The 20,336-nt window shown below is 43.0% G+C and overlaps 2 protein-coding genes across 3 annotated transcripts in view; both read left to right on the top strand.

The window, feature by feature from the left end:
* Positions 1 to 20,336, top strand: part of SERPINA10 (serpin family A member 10) — a 201,224-nt gene that overhangs the window by 158,867 nt on the left and 22,021 nt on the right. The window lies entirely within an intron of this gene.
* On the top strand, positions 1,421 to 19,964 carry LOC118080841 (alpha-1-antiproteinase-like). Of its 2 annotated transcripts, XM_035106745.2 has the most exons (5): positions 1,421 to 1,519; positions 14,037 to 14,651; positions 16,156 to 16,423; positions 17,040 to 17,187; positions 19,651 to 19,963. In XM_035106745.2, exons 2-5 carry the CDS (start codon positions 14,054 to 14,056, stop codon positions 19,840 to 19,842), a joined length of 1,206 nt encoding a protein of 401 aa, XP_034962636.2. In that variant the 5' UTR covers positions 1,421 to 1,519; positions 14,037 to 14,053; the 3' UTR covers positions 19,843 to 19,963. The 2 variants fall into 2 exon arrangements, with proteins under 2 accessions (XP_034962636.2, XP_060128064.1); XM_060272081.1 differs by lacking the exon at positions 1,421 to 1,519 and having other exon boundaries at positions 19,651 to 19,964.

A 20,336-nucleotide genomic window follows, 5' to 3' on the forward strand; every position in this document is an offset into this window, starting at 1 on the left:
AAATCCTTAAACCTGTTCCCCACTTCCACTGTGTATTCATAAGGGATTTGATTCAGATTGTATCTTACTGGCCCAGTGGTTTTTCCTACTTTCTTCAGTTTAAGCTGGAAGTGTTGGTACTGACCTTTAAAGCCCTAAACCAGGGGTCCCCAGACTACGGCCCGGGGGCCGGATGCGGCCCAATTGGCCTGCCAATCTGGCCCGTGACGACCCCCGCTGCCGCCGCCGCCCACTCTTACGGCGCGCAGCGCGGCAGCGCTCTTCCGGGTCGGGGGAAAAAGTGCCGAAAATCCTTTGTGTGCATGCGTATGGGCCTCTCCCGACCCGGAAGAGGTCATTTCTGGTGCACTTCCGGGTCGGGGGAGGCCCATATGCATGCGCACAATGGATTTTCTGCGCTTTTTCCACCCTGGAAGCGCGCCGCCGCGCCAGTAAGCGCCCGTGCGCATGCGCACGGGCGCGCACTCCCCCGCCCGCTGGCCCGCCACGTGATCGGTGCGGTGGGAACCGGCACAAACGCCCGTAAGTCTGGGGACCCCTGCCCTAAACGGCTTCGGTCCTGTATACCTGAAGGAGCGTCTCCACCCCCACCATTCAGCCTGGACACTGAGATCCAGCACTGAGGGCCTTCTGGCGGTTCCGTCATTGCGAGAAGTGAGGTTACAGGGAACCAGACAGAGGGCCTTCTCGGTAGTGGCACCCACCCTGATGTCAAGGCAATAAGTAACTACAGTATTTTACTTTTAGAAGACAACTGAAGGCAGCCCTGTTTAGGGAAGTTTTTAAATGTTTGATGCTGTACTGTTTTTAATATTCGATTGGAAGCCGCCCAGAGTGGCTGGGGAAACCCAGCCAGATGGGCGGTGTATAAATAATAAAATATTATTATTATTATTATTATTATTATTATTATTATTATTATTATCACGTCCAATCTTAGACTGAGCCACAGCAACAAGTGGCCGGGTACAGCTAGTTACAGGTATGTAGCCGTGTTGGTCTGACGTTGTCAAAACAAAAACAAAACAAAAAATCCTTCTAGTAGCTCCTTAGAGACCAACTAAGTTTGTCATAGGTATGAGCTTTCGTTTGCATGCACACTTCTTCAGATACACTGAAACAGAAGTCACCAGACCCTTATGTATAGTCAGAGGTTGGGGGTATTACTCAGAAGGGTGGTGGGAATGGGTGATTGACCGATAGGAGTGGTAAACCTGTTGATGACTGTTAACGACTGTTAATGACTGCAATTGGTCTTGCTTTTTCCTGCCCTGCACCCCACTTCCTCCGCCCCTGTACCCAGCCAAGGTCAACAAATTGATTTCTCCTTGCCAGAAGAGCAAAGACTGTTCTGGGGCAATGTTTGGACAATGTTTAAAACGAATACCTTTCAACAGTCCCGGTTAAGGATTAATGAAGCACTTTGCTCACATTGCAGTTTGCAGTTTGCATAAATACTGTAGCAGATCATGAAGAATCAGAGGCTTTCTCACAGAAAGGAAGGTTCTGCACAACTGCTGTAAGTACAGTATCTGTCCTCTTTGGGTGCCTCAAAACTGTCACTGTTTTGCGGGGGAAGTTCAAGCGCATACCAGAACCTTTCAGGCTTGCACAGTTAAAATGGATTAAAGTGTTCTGTTGCTCTACTGCAACAAATCCATTGCTTTGGGAAACAATGGGTAAAAATGCACTTAAAAGTTTGGGGTGAGCAAATGATTAATTGGAAGATGTGTAAAAACAGCATAAGCAAATCAGGATGAGTGAAGGATAAAGGCTCGTTGACATGCAGGCCAAACATAGGGCAGTATCCAGCCAGTGTCCCATCAGTGCTTGGATTAACGTTTGCACAGTGGAACTGTTGCTCAAGTTTAAATATTTGCACTGACTAAACACGTTCCTTCCTTCCTTTGGGGATCACTCGTAGCTGAGTAAGATTGTCTTCCATAAACACGGTTTTAACAATGGGTCCGTAAGTGACTGTGGAGACGAATTCTGGATCCACACGTCCTTCCACAGTGGGGACATTGGTTTCCAGGCGGGAGCTGATCATGGTGTGGATTTGCCAAGCGTGCCTTCCTCTTAGCATGTTTCTCCCTTGAGTCCTGAGATCAAGTTTCTTCAAAGCCCATGACACCTTTGGTAAAGGCTGTTCTCCAACTGGAGCGCTCGCAGGCCAGTGTTTCCCAGTCCATAGTTGAACTACCATGCAAGCAAATCAAGATGAATACAGAATAAGCAAACTCATCTGAATAAACCGGGGGATGGGGCAGTCAAATACTGCTTTGCAAATACTGTACCGCATTTTCAAGTGCGTATCTTTAAATCTGCCTATTCCCCTGAAAAAAACCTGTCCTTAAGTGACTTCTTGCTGTCCATTTTCAGGGCCAATAGGAGTGATACTTAGAATTTTTATTTATTGCACTACTCAGAACCATACATAAACTTACTTTAATGTCCTCGTCGCTCAGGATGTTGGGTAATTGCAAAAATTTCCCCAATTTTCCCTTCAGATTTTGTGCTGATTGTTCATGTTTGTGCACATAAACCGGAGAAATGAAATCATGTTTTTTTGTTTCCAAGTTTTAAAATGATTTCTTTGCACTCATGCATGAAAAGGGAAGTGAACATCATCTGGTGCAGAAAAGCATATGCATTTCCAAGATCTGCAAGTATTATAGAGTTTTCTAATGATTTAGAAGAAAGTAAACATGACTATATTGAAAAGAGAATGTGATTACATGGAAAGAGCATGGGGGAAGGGGCAGAACAAGCCATAGCATCTTCAGGCAGGCCTAGGAATGCCCGCTGCCTGAAACTCTGGAGAGCAGCTATCAATCAGTGTAGACAATACTGAACTAGACTGAACAATGGCCTGGCTCGGTTTTAGATAACTTCCTATGCTACTGTAAAGCATGGGAGTCAAATTCCCAAAGCGTTGGGAATGTACCAGCCCTCTCTGGCCAGGGCTGTCTTAAGGTCTCTGGCATGCCAGGCGGCGGGGGCGGGGGGAGCCTCACAGTGGGGCCACACTGTGCCGGAGGCCACCCGCCTGTCCTATGCCAGATTGAGTGGGGGAGGGGCGCCGCTGCTCTGCGCGGCCTTCCTCCCTTCTCCCAGCGGGCCGGGGTGCCTGGGCAAGCTGCGCCGCGCCGGGGCCTTCTCGGCCGACGTCGGCGCTTGCTGGGTCCACGGCCGTTTCCTTCCCGCCAACAGGCCGCTGCGTTTCATTGGTAGAGGTGCTGCCATGTGGCGTCGCCTCTACCAATGAAACGCAGCGCTGGGGTGAGGGATGACCCTGGTGCTGCAGAGCGGAACAGGGTCCTAGTGCCCCTGTTCCACTCGCTTACCTCCCTGCTCTCCCAGTGCGGCTGGTGGAGGGAAAAGGGAGGCCGCTGCGCAGCTTCCCCACTTGCTAGGGTGCCCCTCAGCACCCCTCAGCACCCCCTGATCACCCAGGTGCCCTGGCGCAACGCGCCACTAGAGTCAATGGGCAAGCCGGGCCTGTCTCTGGCCAATGCCAGCTCTAAAACACTAAATGCAATTTAATGTTTATCACTGATAAGAAGTGACAGCCAGCAGTGTGATGCAGTGCTTACTCACAAGTAGATCCAATGAAAGACATGACCTCCTATTTCCTTTTCGTTTTCGTTTTCTTTCCTGTATAAATCTGTATAGAAGTCCTCAAACACTTTCCTTATTTCTTTAGGTCTTTCTACCACCCTCCCCCTTATTTTTAATTTGTTAATTATCCTTTCGCTTTTCCTTTTCTTTATTTGCCAGGCAAGTAACTTGCCTGGTTTGTTGGCCCATTCAAAGTGTTTATACCTCCAGAATTGTGCTTCTTTTTCCATTTCTTGCTCTATTAGATTTTCGTACTCTAATCTTAAAATTTTAATCTCTTGTTCTATATCATTTTTTTTAAACTTATATAATAATTTCTCCTTCCTTTTTATCTCCTCCATTAACTCTATTTTCTTAATTTCTTTTAATTTCCTTTCAATTTTACTTTGCTGGACGAAATACCCCCTAACCACCGCTTTTCCTGCATCCCATATTGTTTTCAATTCTACCTCCCCGTTACAGTTGAGCTCAAAATATTCCTTCATTAAATCACGTGCTCCCTGTACAACCTTTTCGTTGTGCAGTAGGAAGACATTCATCCTCCACCTTCTGCTTTTTTCTTGTTCCATTTCCTCTAAACAGAGGGTTACTGGGCTGTGGTCGGTCAAAGTCTTGGGGAGTATCTCTACTCTCCCAATTTTTGTTGTTAATTCCTTAGACATCCAAATCCCGTCTATTCTACTTGCTGTCTGGTGCATGGAGGAGTAATAGGTGAATTCTTTTTTAATCGGGTATTTATGCCGCCACGCATCGACCAAATCTAGATTTTCCACCATATTGTTGAAACTTTTGGGGAGTTTAATTTCTTTCCTTTTTCCCCTATTTACTGATTTGTCTAATTCTGGCTCTTGAACCCCATTGAAGTCTCCCATGATCAATATTTTTTTTCCATATGTTCAAATAGTTTCTCTTCCATGACTTGGAAGAAACTACCTTTGCCCCCATTGGGCGCATATATTCCTGCAATTAGCCATTTTATTCCTTCAACTTTTATCTCCACCATTATTATTCTCCCGTCTTGATCTTTCCATATCAAATTTGGTTCCCATTTTCTTTTAATGTATATCACAACTCCTCTTTTCTTTTTATCTGCGGCTGTCACAAATGCTTTCCCCAATTTTTCATTTTCCAAAATCTTTTCGTGTTTTTTATTAATGTGCGTCTCCTGGAGACAAATTATATCCCAATTAGGTTTTTTTAATACATGTCCCAATTTATTCCTCTTTTTTTTATTATTTAGGCCATTCACATTCCATGAAATTGTTTTAAGCTTCATTTTATTAAATTCTCAATTTTCAATTTATTATCAATTTATTTGGCAAAAGAAAGAGAGAAATTAATCTCTCTTATTAATAAAAAGGAAAAAAAAAGAAGAAAAGGGAAGAAAACTTACAGTTTCCCACTCCTTCCTTCCTTTCATCCACTAATACAACAGAAAACGGAACAAAGAAAAAAAAAACAAAAAAAAAAACACCAATACCACAACAGAAGAAGCATTTGTTTCGGGGGAGATTCTAGTATCCATTATTCTTAGAGGTGTAAAATATTGTTTCCCTTAACCCCCCTTGTGACTCCCATTGTCAGTTATTAAATATCTCAAGTCTCTTGTATCTGTCCTTCTTCTTCCTCTTCTACCTCTACCTCGTTTTCCTCTTCTTTGGCGCTAGCTTCATTTTCATCTTCCAGGCTGCTGTCTAGTTGTTCTTCTGCCGGTCTCACCCTTTCGCCACCTAACTCCTGCCAGTACTTTCTCCAGAAAATGTCCGCTTGCCCTACTGATCCAAACTTTCTCCGCCTTCCTTTGTAGAAAAAAGATAATCCCTCGGGATATTCCCATCGAAATATTATATTTTTCTTTTTTAGTGGTTTGGTTAAGAAATGGTATTTCTGTCGTTTCTGAATCAGTCTTGGCGGAATTTCCTTCAGGATCACTATCTCTACGCCGTTTATTTTCATTTTCTTTCTCCCTTTTTTCTGTAGGATTTTTTCCACTAGCCATCCGGCAGTGAAGGTGACCAAACAGTCTCCCGGCCAGTTGTTCTCTTTCGCTTTCTTTGAGTTCACTCTGAAGACTTTTTCCACTCTTTCCTCAATCCCGTCCTTCTCCACCTCCAGCCAACGTGCTATTTCCTCCACAATTAATTTCTCGATATCTTCGTTGTCTTTCTCCGGGATATTTCGAAACCTCAGCGTCTTCTCTCTTAATTTTAATTGCATCATCGCAAGCGCATCCAGAGCGGCCTCCTGTAATGCTCTTTGTGTCTCTAAGTCTTTCCTCATCTTTTCCATCTCCTTTCTATCCTCTTTCTTTTCTTTATTTGCTTTCTGGATGCTATTTTCTAGTGCCAAGATTTTATTTTTCATCTCTTGAATTTCTAATTCAGTTGCTTGACTTTTAATCTCCACTTCTTTCAGTTCATTTTTAATTTCAGTCCTTTCTTTTTCACTTTGATCCATCTTTTCTTCCATTTTGTCAACTTTTTCCTCCAAAGATTTCACCCTGTCACTCATTTCTTTTTTTATCTCCGTCAAGTCCTTTTTGACCTCTCCTATATCACTTTTCAGGCTTAAAATGAGCTCCCTCAAGTCCATCTCTACCTCCATTGTGGAACTCCTTCTTTGTTGTTGACTTCCTGTTCCTGCTAACTTTGGTGGCATTGTGATTTTTTAAACTGTTATTCACTGTAATTACTCTCTCAATCCACCAGATGGAGTCTGCACCTTGGCTTGCTTAGGATGGACTGTCTCTTTAAATTCCTCCTCTAGCGTCGCTATTTAATTCAGTTGAAAAAGGGCTGTCTTTCCAAGTTCTTCCTCTGGTGTCGCTGTTTTAAGTCACAATAGGTCTTAAACTCTCCCTTAAATCACCTCTCTTTGTCTTAACTCTCCCCCTATTTCCGGCTTCTTCTCTTAGCTTTTTTGCTCAGTCATCGTTAATACAAAGCGCCCACCATTTTTTTTAAAAAACAAGTCTTTTAGCAATCAGTCTTTCTCTCATGTAGCACTGTAGCCCCTCAGAACCTCGCTCCTTCTCAGCCACTGCTCTCCAATCGCTCACCTCTCACGCAGTTATCTTTCTCAATCCTTTCTTCTCAGGCAAGGTTCAGTTGCATGCATTGTTTGATATCAACATACGGAAGACTTCACTTAAAGCAGCTTCATAGACTTTAAAATCTTTGTCTTACTTCAGATTTATTCCGGCAGCGCCTTTTAAGTTATTTATGCTGTTTTCTCCTCACAGACTCTAGCTCCCTCCCCCTTCTTAGTGCTTTCCGTTCGCGTTGCTCTTCCCTCCTCCTTAAGCTCCTTTGAAGCACCTTTTAATCTTACCTTGAACCGGAGCGTGGGTTTAACAAAGAGCCGTGAGGAGGATTCCCCCCCCCCAATGAACTGAGATTAAAAGGCGTCGCTCTTGCAGGCTTTATATTAAGGAAGCTGGTCTCAGCGCCTCCGTGTCCAGGTCTCCTCCTCTCCTCAGCTTGCAGCGAGGGATGCCAGGAGCTCCTTTCAGACACAACCGGCTAATTCAGTTGGAGATCGCCTCCCCAACCTTTTTGGGGGCGCGGAATGCCGCCAGCACCCCTTTTTCCTTAATAAACTTTACCGAGGCTGCAGAGCTCTCGGCAAGAGCGCGTTACGCGTCCCGCGGCAAAACCGGAAGTAATAATAAGTAATGCCAAATTGTCAAAAATTATGAAAGAAAAAATGGGGAAAATGAATGAAAGTATAAACGAGTCGGAAATTAGAGAAGTAATTCAAAAAATGAAAATCGGAAAGTCCCCAGGGCCCGATGGCCTACCAATAGAATATTATAAAAAATTAGAAGATACATTAATGACACCATTGAAAAAATTAATTAATGAGATTTTAGAAAAAGGTGGGACACCGGACTCCTGGAGAGACGCAATTATAACTCTAATACCCAAGCAGAATAGTGATTTGGAATCTCCAGCAAATTATAGGCCCATATCCCTTCTAAACAATGATTATAAAATCTACGCAGGAGTCCTGGCCAATAGGCTAAATTTAGTCCTAAAAGAAATAGTACATGAAAACCAGGCCGGTTTTGTCAAAGGCAGACAAATTAAGGATAACATCAGAAATATTGTTAACATTATTGAATATTTGGAGAGTAATAGAGGGAAACAAGCGGCAATATTAACAATTGACGCCGAAAAGGCCTTTGACAAGGTATCGTGGGCATTTCTTAAGAAAGTATTAGAGGAACTAGGACTCGGAGAAAGGCTGAGAAGAGCAATAGGGACAATATATGAAGATCAAAGGGCAAGAATTGTAATAAACGGGATAACATCAGGAGAGGTTAAAATCTATAAAGGCACAAGGCAAGGGTGCCCCCTGTCCCCCATATTATTTATTATAGTTCTGGAAGTTGTGCTAAAGAAAATAAGAGAAGAAAAAGAAATAGAAGGGATTAGATTGGGAGCGAAAAGATATAAAGTTAGGGCATATGCGGACGATTTAATCGTCACCACCGAAAATCCCCTAAAAAGCATCCCTAAAACATTGGAAAAGATTAACGAATTTGGGAAATTAGCCGGATTTAAAATAAATTACAACAAGAGTGGTATCTTAACAAAAAATATGGAAGAAGCAGAAAAGAAAGAATTACAAGAGGTAACTGGCATTGAAATTAAGAGAAAAATAAAATATTTAGGAATCCACATGACAGCAAACAACATAAATTTAATTCAAGACAATTACGAAAGAACTTGGAAAGAGATCAAAAGGAAAATGGAAATGTGGACTAAGTTAAAAATTTCGCTGTTAGGTAGGATTTCCATCATTAAAATGAGTGTGTTACCGATGATGATGTTTTTATTTCAAAACCTACCAATTTTGGCAGGGTCTAAATGCTTCGAGATTTGGAAAAAAGATATCAGTAAATTTATTTGGGATGGAAAGAAGCCGAGGATCAGATATAAAGTATTAATTGACAAAAAGGAAAGAGGTGGACTAAATTTACCTGATCTTAAATTATACCACGATGCGGCCGCCCTGTTCTGGCTAAAAGAATGGATTGAGCTAAAAGATAGTGAAGTTTTGGACCTGGAGGGTGCCGGACTGGGGTTCGGCTGGCATTGGCACCTATTAAGAGAAAAACTGAATGTACACAATGCCTTATGGAATAATATCATTAGGAAGTCAATTTATAAAACATGGGTAAAATATAGGGGGATATTGGAACCAAGGACACCACGGTGGATATCACCTAAAGAAATAATCTCAGTTAAAAGAGTGAATATGGAAAGTAATTGGCCGATATATAATGAATTAATAGAGGAGCGGGATGGACACCTAAAATTAAAGGATTATAATGAAATTAGAAGACATTGTAATGTGTGGCTACAATATTTTGAAATTAACGAAAGATTTAAAAAAGATAAGACAATTGGTTTCGAAAAGGAAATGTCTAAATTTGGGAAAATAATATTGGAAGGGGGAAATAAATTTATAAAAAAATTGTATGAATTGATTCTGGAGTGGGAGACTAAAGATGAATTAACAAAAGACGTAATGGTTAAATGGGCGCAGGATGTGGGCAAACCAATAATGTATGAAAGTTGGGAAAAATTGTGGTTAAGGGATATTAAAATGGTTATTAGTTATGATTTGAAGGAAAATATTTATAAAATGCAATTTAGGTGGTATCTAACCCCGGTGCGCCTGGCAAAGATATACAAGGGAAACAACAATACCTGTTGGAGGTGTGGGGAGGAGACCGGAACATTTATACATGTCTGGTGGTGGTGTAAGAAAATAAGAAATTTTTGGGATGAGGTATATAAGGAGTTAAAAAAGATAATTAAGACATCATTTAAGAAAGAACCGGAGATATTTCTTTTGAGCATGGTAGGTGAAGAAATTAAGGCCAAAGATAGATGTTTGGTAATGTACAGCACTATAGCCGCCAGAACTCTAATTGCACAAAATTGGAAAAGTGACAAAATTCCAAATATTAAAGATTGGCTGATGAAATTAGTGGGATATAAGAATTTGGCTATTCGAAATGGGATATCAAAAGGATTGGGTAGGGAAAAAGCGGGTAAAAATTGGGAATCTTTTGAATCATATATGAAAAATAAGGTAAAATAAGCGAATCTGGAGGCAGAGATATGAAGGGCAAGGAAATTAAGGGGCAGGAGGAAATTGTATTAAGCATGCATCAGAACAAAGAAAGAAAATCAACATACAGGAATGACTGGAAGTCACCAGGGTGGAGGGTATGGGGAGGGTATTTAAGTTTCTCTTAACAAACTTAATGGTTAAGATGAATTGGACCAGAGTCCATAAATTAGGGGGTTGAGTATGAATGACTGTCTGAAGAGATATTTGATTTGTTTATTCATTATTTGTTTATTCATTATTTGCTTCTATTTTAAATTTTCTGTTTGATGATTAAGACTCTTACGTTAAAATTTTTGTTATAATTATGATTTGGATACTTTACAAATATTATTTGGATTCTGTTATGTCTTATTCACTTTGTTGAAGTGATTGTTTTCGAATATAAGGTCTTTCTTTATTTTCTTTTTTTGTATTATATTAGTTTTGTTTTTCCTTACTTTGACGTTACACGTATATGTGTGTGTTTGTGAGTGTGTGTATTTTAAACAATTCTAAATAAAGTTTATATAAAAAAAAAAAAAAAAAAAAAGAAAGACATGACCTCCACCTTGCTGTTTTTAATTTACCTCACAAACTTGTGTTAAGCCTATAGCAGGCTTCCCCAAACTGCGGCCCTCCAGATGTTTTGGCCTACAACTCCCATCATCCCTCGCTAACAGGACCATTGATCAGGGATGATGGGAACTGTAGTCCAAAACATCTGGAGGGCTGAAGTTTGGGGATGCCTGGCCTATAGCTACCCAGTGTAGTTTGAACTTCTTTTTCTAGCATTTTAAACCTAGGCTCTAGATAGATAGATAGATAGATAGATAGATAGATAGATAGATAGATAGATAGATAGATAGAGATGATAGATGCAACTTCAATTAAAATATATAGAACTCACCTTATTTTCCTGATTGTAAGTTGGTTTTAATATAATATATAATAAATAAATAAATAATTTATTATTTGTACCCCGCCCATCTGGCTGGGTTTCCCCAGCCACTCTGGGTGGCTTCCAACAAAGATTAAAATATAATAATTCTTACTATATAATAAAATTGTAAGACTGTCATCATGCTGCAGTTTAGGTAGCTGCCAACTGGTGGCTTTGACAATTCCAACGTAATGGCAGAATGGCAGACAGGCAAGTGAGCAAGAAGCGGGCAGCCCAGGTGAGCCATTTAAAGGTGGGTGGTAGGCGTGTCAGATAGCGATTTGGCAAACCACTCCCCCTCTGTTAAACATCATGCCGTTTAAAGGAGGGTGGGAGGTTCCTCAGAGAAGTGGTTTGCCAAACAGCTCTCTGAAGTGCCTGCCAGCCTCCTTTTAATAGAGGTGAGATTGGGGCTAGTTGCTTGAGGTGAACTGTGAGGGGAGGGTGGTTGGGGGAGCTGTAAGGGATAGGTGAGGGGATGGGTGAAGTGTAAAGGAAGGGAATTGGTCAGGTGTAAAGGAAAGAGGGGGTGACTAGGTATGGGGTGAGGCAGATTGTTAAAGAGACTAAGCATCCCCTAATATTTTGTAACCCAACCTGTGAATTTATGGTGAAGGGGCAGTGAAAAAAAGCTCCAGTAAATGACAATAATTATCATTTAGGTGAAATTGCCGTCCCATTTTTATATTGCTGTTTCCCCCCCCCAAAAAAAAATAGATTCAAATCATTACACATTCATTTTTAAGGCTACCTTGCACCTGCAATCTATATTGCTTCAACTCTAAAATAAAAGGTGAACATGTGAAAACTTTCACATTAAAAAAATAAATGTATGAATTTTATGTTTAAATTGTGAATATTGTGCTAAAAATCCAAAATGATTTTTTTTAAAAAAGTAATATTGAATAAACTTTATAAACAATAAATACATGTAGTATTTTAAACTCTTAAAGTCATCAGGTCTGCAGTCCTGGTGACTGGGTGATATTTTCACGGCTAATTGGCTCACAAGAGCTTGCTTTTGGCTAACCTGCAATAATTGCATGCATGTCACTTTAAATTACCCAAATCCTATGTGCAAAACCGCACAGTGGCACCAGGCATGTATCCCCAGGCAATGCTATATTTGCACACCTGAGACTTTTCATAATAATTTCCTGCAATAAATATTTGTTATTGTACTTGGGGATCAAAGTTTGAGTTTGGTTGGGTTGTTTTTGGTTTATTTATTTCATTTGGGTATGGGGTTTTTGGTTTTGTTTGAATTTCTAGATTTTCTGAATAGTTTTTTGAGATTAAGCTTCTTGCAGGGGAAATGCATTTCAATCCCTTCAAGTAACCAAAAATGAATTGCTTTGTGCATACTCCAGCAGCGGTAGTTTGCTCGTAGCAAAACTCTTTAAAGCACCCCTCCACAACCTACTGCCCTCTAGACATTTTTTTTTGTACTACATTTCCCATCATTCCTGATCATTGGCCATGATGACTGGGGCTGCTGACCAAAAGATCTGGAGGACACCAGGCTGGTGGAAAAATCCATTGCTCCAAGTAGTGTCTGGGTGACATGATACAAAAGTCATTGAGTGCACTTGTATCACTAGAGTTCTCATTTACTTTATTTATACACTGCATTTATGTGTCAGCTTTTTAACAAAGCACTCAAACGGTTTACAACCTGAGAGGATCAGTCACATTAATAGAGGATAAGTTTATTAACAGCCACAAGCCATGGTGGCTATGTTCTGCCTCCACTGTCAGAGATAACCTGTTTGTGAATAGCAGTTGCTGGCTGGAAATCACAAGTGGGGAGAGTGTTGTTGCAATCGAGTCCCGCTTCCATACAAGGGCGTAGGAAGGGAAGGGTGATGGGGGCGCTCTGCCCCGGACAGCGCGATCCCGAGGCGCCATGGCAGCTGCCCGCCCCGCCCCCAGAACGCGCATCACGCCCCTCCGGGCGGCGCCCGACCCCCAGAATGCGCGCCAGCCCCGCCCCCCGCCCCCGGCAGCCAGAGCATGAAGCTCCTCCAGGGCTTCCATGAGCACCTGGTTTTCCACTGTGAGAACAGGATGCTGGGCAAGATGGGGTTTTGGTTTGATTCAGCAGAGCTCGTCTGATGTTCTCACTGGCCAACCATGGACATTGTCATATCGTTCACATTTATGCCATGCCGTAGGCAGCTAGACCTGCAAAGCAGGGGTTGGCTCCACACCATGTGCACACTAACATACCCTCCAACATTTCTCCGATGAAAATAGGGATGTCCTATTCCATCACCATCATTTTACTATTTATACCCCACCCATCGGACTGGGTTGCCCCAGCCACTCCAACATATATAAAATCATAATAACACATTAAACTTTTTAAAAAAATACCCCACTTCCCTATACAGGGCTGCCTTCAGGTGTCTTCTAAAGGTTGCATAGTTACTTATCTCTTTGGCTTGGGGGGGGGGTTCACATAACTCCATACCCACCAACATTTCTCCAATGAAAGTAGGGACGTCCTAAGGAAAAGCGGGACATTCCAGGATCAAATCAGAAACCGGGAGGTGTTCTGTAAATCTGGGACTGTCCCTGGAAAATAACCAACATGTGCATATCTATATTGCAGATAGATGTGTTCATATTATGGCGTTGAGCAGGGGTCAGCAAACGTTTTCAGCAGGGAACCAGGCCACTGTCCCTCAGACCTTGTGGGGGCCAGACTATTTTTTTGGGGGGGGACGAATACCTATGCCCCACAAATAACCCAGAGATGCATTTTAAATAAAAGCACACATTCTACTCATGTAAAAACACCAGCCGGGCCCCACAAATAACCCAGAGATGTATTTTAAATAAAAGGACACATTCTACTCATGTAAAAACATGCTGATTCCCAGACCATCCACGGGCCGGATTTAGAAGGCGATTGGGCCTACCCATGGTGTTGAGATATCCATTGTGTTTAGAGTGGAGCCAGTAAAGTGCATTCTTGACTAAAGTTTGACAACGCATTGTGAAATGCTTCTTGCATCTTCCTCTCATGTTGACCTTCAGGATACGAGCTGACTCTGAATGGGAGCAAGACCTGTTTTGAGTTGTTGCTAGTGCTCAGGGCCGTCTTGAGCAGATCGCGCGCCCTGGTGCTGAGGGGCGGAGATCGCTCCGCCGCCCGCCCCGCCCTCGCAGGGCGCAATTGGTTGCCGCGCGGCGCCCTCCTTCCCAGGCCAGCGCCCAGCTTACCAGCCCTGCGCCATGGTGCACTGCGCCACCGGGGGTCTACGACGAGCCGGGCCTGCTGGTGCTGTTGCTACTAACACATTTTGTGGGAAGTAAAAATCTCTCTCTTTCTCTCAATTCGCAGAAGAACTGACCGGAAGAATGCGCTCTGCCATCTGTCTCTGTTTGATATTGGCCAGCCTCTCCAATGGGCACCACCTGGGTCCAGATGAACAGAACAGCACACAGCTAACTACTAGGATATATCCAAATGTTGGCAGTTTTGCAATTAAATTTATTAGTCTGGCTTCCTCAGCCTCACCTGATAAAAATATTTTCTTCTCGCCCATCAGTATTGTCTCCACCTTTTCCGTTCTTTCACTGGGGGCAAAATCTGCCACACGCACTCAGATCCTAGAAGGCCTTTGCTTTAACCTGACAGAAATTCCAGAGAAGGAGATACACCAGGCGCTTCATAATGACTTTTCCACGCTCACTCGCTCAGATTCTGGGTACCAACTCGAGCTAGGAGACGCTCTGTTTTTAAGGGAGGGCCTGGAGGCATTACCAACCTTTCTGGATGACATCAAGGCTTTTTACTCTGTAGAAGTGTTGCCCGCGAAATTCCAGGAGCCAAAAGAAGCCGAGAAACAAATCAACGATTATATAGAGAAGAAAACCCATGGGAAAATTTCGGAGGTTGTCAAGGGTCTTGATCCAGATACCTCACTGGCTGTAGCTAACTACATATTCTTTAAAGGTACACTTAGGGGCGGGGAATAAATTCAACTCCGTTCAGATTTTAAGACGAACCTTCTAATTTGAATTTTCCGAAACCATGCGAAAGCTGAAACGCAGCAGTCCTTTGAAATTTGCACTTTGCTTAGAAGGGGCTCATGGGCTCAGAGTAAATCCCATCTCTTGGCATTCCAGTCAGATGGGCGAGGTAGAAATAATAAAATAACTATTATTTATTATTATTATCAGGGAGAATCCTTTGCCTGTGACTTGAGGCATGTATCTGCGGACAAAGGCATGGAGTGAGCTTCTTCCCCTAATCCCCCCTGTGGGCTTGGATCCCACATTTGACCCCCGTCAACTAAACAATTAATTTTCTTTACTTTCTTACTGTATAAAATGCACTGCTCTGGTACAGCTTTGTTGCTATAGTATTTGTAGGGGCATGTGCAAAGTGCCCACCCCAATGTCACCAGAGTGTGCAAAAGACCAGAGAAACAGTAAACACTTCCAAGAAGAGTCAGTTGCTTTACTGACAATAATGCAGTTCCAGATACATGCAGCAGATACCATATTTTTCGCTTCATAAGACGCACCTGACCATAAGGCACACTTAGTTTTCAGAGGAGGAAAGGGGAAAAGCCCCGTTTTGGGGGGATCAGCTCACAGTTGTTGAGTTTACTTTGCAAAGGGAAAAAATCCTGTTCAACTCACAGTTCTGCAGCTTCTGATAATCGAATCAGCCAGATAATCCAATCAGCCAGTCACATGTTGCTGGGGAAACAAACAGCCTCCCTCTGCAGAACATTCAACAATGGAGGCCTGGGCAAGGGAACGGGGTGGGAAAGGAAGCTAGCTTCCCTTATCTCCCTCCCCGATCTCTTGCAACCAGCTGCTGAGCAGCTTCTTTTCAACACCCCTCTTTCCCTCTTGTTAGCCTTTAGCTCTTTTTTTAAAAAAGAGCACAGGGACCACGCATTCGCTCCATAAGATGCACAGACATTTCCTGTTACTTTTTAGGAGGAAAAAAGTGTGTCTCATGGTTTGAAAAATATGGTGCTTCCCTTACAGCATACAGACCACACTCTGACCGAGAGCAAATTTGCCTCTAAACACAGCAGCATTTATATTGTAGTTTATGCTGAGTCATTCTCACATGGTTGCTGGCTCATTCTCACATGATGAACTAGCTGCAGGTACAGGCAAACACACCCCAGTTAAAAAGCCCACCAAAAGCAATCATATCTTGCCCTTTTTTACTCTGCATGCATAAACATACATCCACAGTATTCAACCCTACATAGCAGTTCAGGAAGCTGAGCTGCCGTCTAAAGTGCTGCAACACTGCGATGGGAAAACAAACTGTGCCTGTCTATGAACCTCCTGACATGCTAAAGAATCATGTAGCAACAATCTCTGCAAGAGAGAGAAAACACCAACATTGCAAATAAGATTCAAATGTTGTGATTTGAATGAACTGTGTCATCTCTCCGTAATGTGGCGGTGGCCTCTTCTTTTCTCTTAAGGTGCCTGGGAAAAACCTTTTGATCCAGCTCACACAGAAGAAAGGGACTTCTTTGTGAATGAACACACAACTGTCAAAGTCCCGATGATGCACAGGTTGGGCTGGTTCCAGTATTACTATGATGTTGAATTACATTGTCAGGTGCTACAAATGGACTACAAGGGGAGTGCCACCACATTCTTTATTCTGCCAGATTCCGGAAAACTCAAGCAGGTAGAGGAGGCTTTCTCATTGGATACTTGGACCAAATGGGCAGTAAAGGTTCGACGGTAAGTTTTGTGTTGCTTCTTTAATGTTTTTGTTAGATATATTTGTAACCAGTCAGTAACTTAGGGCGAAGCTACATGGGTCAGTTATAACGTTAAAATGCATTATAAAAATGTGACACCAGAGGGTGCTGTAGAGCAGCGATCCGCCGGCAATAGGAAATTGTATTGAGAGCAATATTACGGGGGATTTTTTTACAGCGTTTTTACAAATCAGTGTAGATCCAGCCTTACTGTCTTGGGTTACCACACCACTTACAAGGTAAAGGACTAGATGTGGGCCATATAATATAGGAAAGCCTTTCTGAATGTTAGGACTACTCTTACTTTGCCATTATATTTTTGCCTTATATAGTACAGGCATCTTTTAGGCTACAGCTCTCATCAGCCCAGCCAGCCGGGCTGTGCTAACTAGGGCTTATAGGAACCGTAATCCAAAATACATGGTACGTACCAGGATGGTGACGGTTGCCATAGTTGGACAAGGCTCCAAGCACATTGAGTCTCAATGAGAACATGTTTCTATCAGATCTGCTCGGGATCCGTAAGATGCCCTTTTAGATGTCAGCCATTTGAGCAAATAATTGAAGTAATTTCTTGTATCTTTCTGTTCCTGAAGTGCTACAGCATCTGTGTTCCTTCCAAAGTTTAATATTTCTGCCAGCTATGAACTAAAGGAGCCCCTCAGCAAAATGGGCATTACTGATGTCTTCAGTGATCAAGCTGATCTGACAGGAATCACTGGGCAGCCTTTGAAGGTGTCAAAAGTAAGTTGAAAACAAATATTCCCATTAGTCACATGACCTTGTCCCCCCCCCCCCAAAGGATCTTGTTTTATTTGGGCAAATTGAATTAATTGTGCTCCATCTCCTTAAATTATTATTATTCATTAAATTTATATACCAATCTTCATCCAAAGTTCCCATTAAATTTGTATACCGCTGTTCATCCAAACATAAAAATACAAAATGAGAACACAAAATACATAATAAAACGAAAACAAACCAATAAATCCCCTCCAACATACACATTTAAAAGGGGTATAAGATTTTAATCACCCAAAGGCCTAGTTTAAGAGGAATGTTTTTCCGGCACCTAATGAAGGCACCAGGCAAACCTCACTAGTAGGTGCTGCTAGGGATGGTAAGCAGAGACTCCCTCTTACAAATCTTAAGGACCATATTGCCCAATAATACAAGTTGTGACACACCACAGAATTAAGGAGATGAGGACCAGAGAAAGTGGACATATTGAAGAGGAAGGAGCTATACAACCTGCTCGTGTGAATGGGAGATAATAATAATAATAATAATAATAATAATAATAATAATTAATAATAATTAATAATAATAATTTATTATTTATACCCCGCCCATCTGGCTGGGTTTCCCCAGCCACTCTGGGTGGCTTCCAACAGAAATATTAGAATACACTAATTTCTTAAAGATTAAAAGCTTCCCTAAACAGGGCTGTCTTCAGATGTCCTTTAAAAGTCTGGTAGTTGTTTTTCTCTTTGACATCTGGTGGGAGGGCATTCCACAGGGCAGGGTGCCACTACCAAGAAGGCCCTGTAACTTGGCTTCTTGCAGCGAGGGAACCGCCAGAAGGCCCTCGGCACTGGACCTCAGTGTCCGGGCAGAGCGATGGAGCTGGAGATGCTCCTTCAGGTATACTGGGCCGAGGCCGTTTAGGGCTTTAAAGGTCAGCACCAACACTTTGAATTGTGCTCAGAAATGTACTGGGAGCCAATGCAGGTCTTTCAAGACCGGTGTTATGTGGTCTTGGCGGCTGCTCCCAGTCACCAGTCTAGCTGCCGCATTCTGGATTAATTGTAGTTTCCGGGTCACCTTCAAAGGTAGCCCCACATAGATGAAATTGAGCACAACTACGATAAATAAGTGGGACACGGGTGGTGTTGTGGGTTAAACCGCAGAGCCTAGGACTTGCCAATCAGAAGGTCGGTGGTTCGAATCCCCGCGATGGGGTGAGCTCCCATTGCTCGGTCCCAGCTCCTGCCAACATAGCAGTTCAAAAGCATGTCAAAGTGCAAGTAGATAAATAGGTATAGGTACTGCTCCGGCGGGAAGGTAAATGGCATTTCCGTGCGCTGCTCTGGTTCACCAGAAGCGGCTGTCATACTGGCCACATGACCTGGAAGCTGTACGCCTGCTCCCTCAGCCAATAGAGCGAGATGAGCGCCGCAACCCCAGAGTCGGTCACAACTGGACCTAATGGTTAGGGGTCCCTTTACCTTTATGATAAATAAAATAAAAGTTACATTTGGCAGGATTAAAATCTAGCCATAATGTAGGCCCAGAGCAGGTGGCATAAGTGTTGGATACTACTGGGGTCTTGGCAGCTGCCATAGGAGACTAAGTATTGAAGCCAGGCCTTGTCCACCCTGTTCTTTTTTTATTTGAAGATGTGTGTTTGAAAAAGGACCATGCCATATGCTGTCTGACTATGATATTCTCTTCAGCGTTAGCCTCCTCAGTGCCGACAAAGCTCACGTGTCACAGTGGCCTGGGTGGGCTACTTCAGAGTAACGACTCCACACAGCTCTGCATTTTATGCTTTTATTGGTGCTGTGTATTTACAGTGCTGAAAGCAGTGCTATTTACAGATAGTGGTACATGTTGTCAGTCTTCCGCAGAACCTCCGAATGGCGGTTGGCGCGTTTTCTTCCAGCAAAGTAATCTTGGCATACCGAATCTCCGCCCCCTGCGCTTTTTACGCAATTCCGGAGTAGCTGGGATCGGCCTCTTTCCCACCGTTTCCCTGCTTCCCTGTTCCTTTCCCCGGCGGTGCCTGTGCTCCGCTAAGGTACTCGAGCTCCTGTTTCCACTTCCTGAATCACCACTCGAAGTCTCCCCCTCCCCACTGGAGGAGGAGCTGGTATTCAGGATGGGAGGGGGCTGCCGGTACCTCTTATCCCTCACATCACGTTTCTGAACATTAGGGTTCGCCCAAGAGTTCTGATACCCTTTTGAGTCCCTGCCTGCTGAGGGTCTCATTTGCCCTCATAGGCATTTATTGTGATTGGTTGCACCAACCCATGTGTTTTTGTGATGTCACCTCAGCAAAGTTACTCATTGACAGAGGGGGAAATCACATAGACTGCCAGAGGTAAGCGGCAGTGAAGACAAAGGCCTTTCTAAAAAGCATTTCCTTCACAAATGAAATCCTTTTCTCCTCTCCAAACTCTGATGTCTTTCTTTGTTCTTCCTCAGGCTACCCATAAGTCTGTGCTCATCGTGGATGAGAAAGGGTCAGAGGCAGCGGCAGCCACTGTTATAGAAGCCATACCTATGTCTTTGCCTCCGACCATAGAATTCAACATGCCTTTTTATGTGCTAATGTATGAAACACAGACCAACTACACATTATTTGTTGGCAAAATAGTAAATCCCACTCAGCACTAAGTGTCAGTGAATTCTGAATGCAGCTCTTAAATAAAGCATCTTGGCAACCCCAAGTTAATGTGGAGTCCTTCTCTTTTTCCAAACCAGAGGCAGTGCAAAATGATGTGAGAATAAAAAGGAGTCTCCAACTACAGTACTTGTTTTCTGACTGTTTTCCATGCACCCTTCAGAGCATAAGCAGTTGGTGTTCTGGTATTGTTTTTGCAACAAGCCAGAGGTTGAATCAAACATTACAGCCCCCACAGGAGCACCAAGAAGAAGACTGTAGTGTTTCCTGCGGTTTTTCAGCTGATCAGATACAATCTATACACTTCCTACATGGGTCGCCATACATCTGGATTTTCATGGACATTTCAGCGATTTCAGCCCAGGCACTGTTTCCGATGGCAGAATCCCAGCTATGTCCAGGAAATTCCAGGTGTATGGCAGCCCTACAGGTGATGGTGGTTGTTGTTATTGCTTACATTTATAGCCCACCCTTCCTCCCAGAGGAG

The sequence above is a fragment of the Zootoca vivipara genome, chromosome 1 (assembly GCF_963506605.1).
Source record: "Zootoca vivipara chromosome 1, rZooViv1.1, whole genome shotgun sequence".
Taxonomy (NCBI): domain Eukaryota; kingdom Metazoa; phylum Chordata; class Lepidosauria; order Squamata; family Lacertidae; genus Zootoca; species Zootoca vivipara.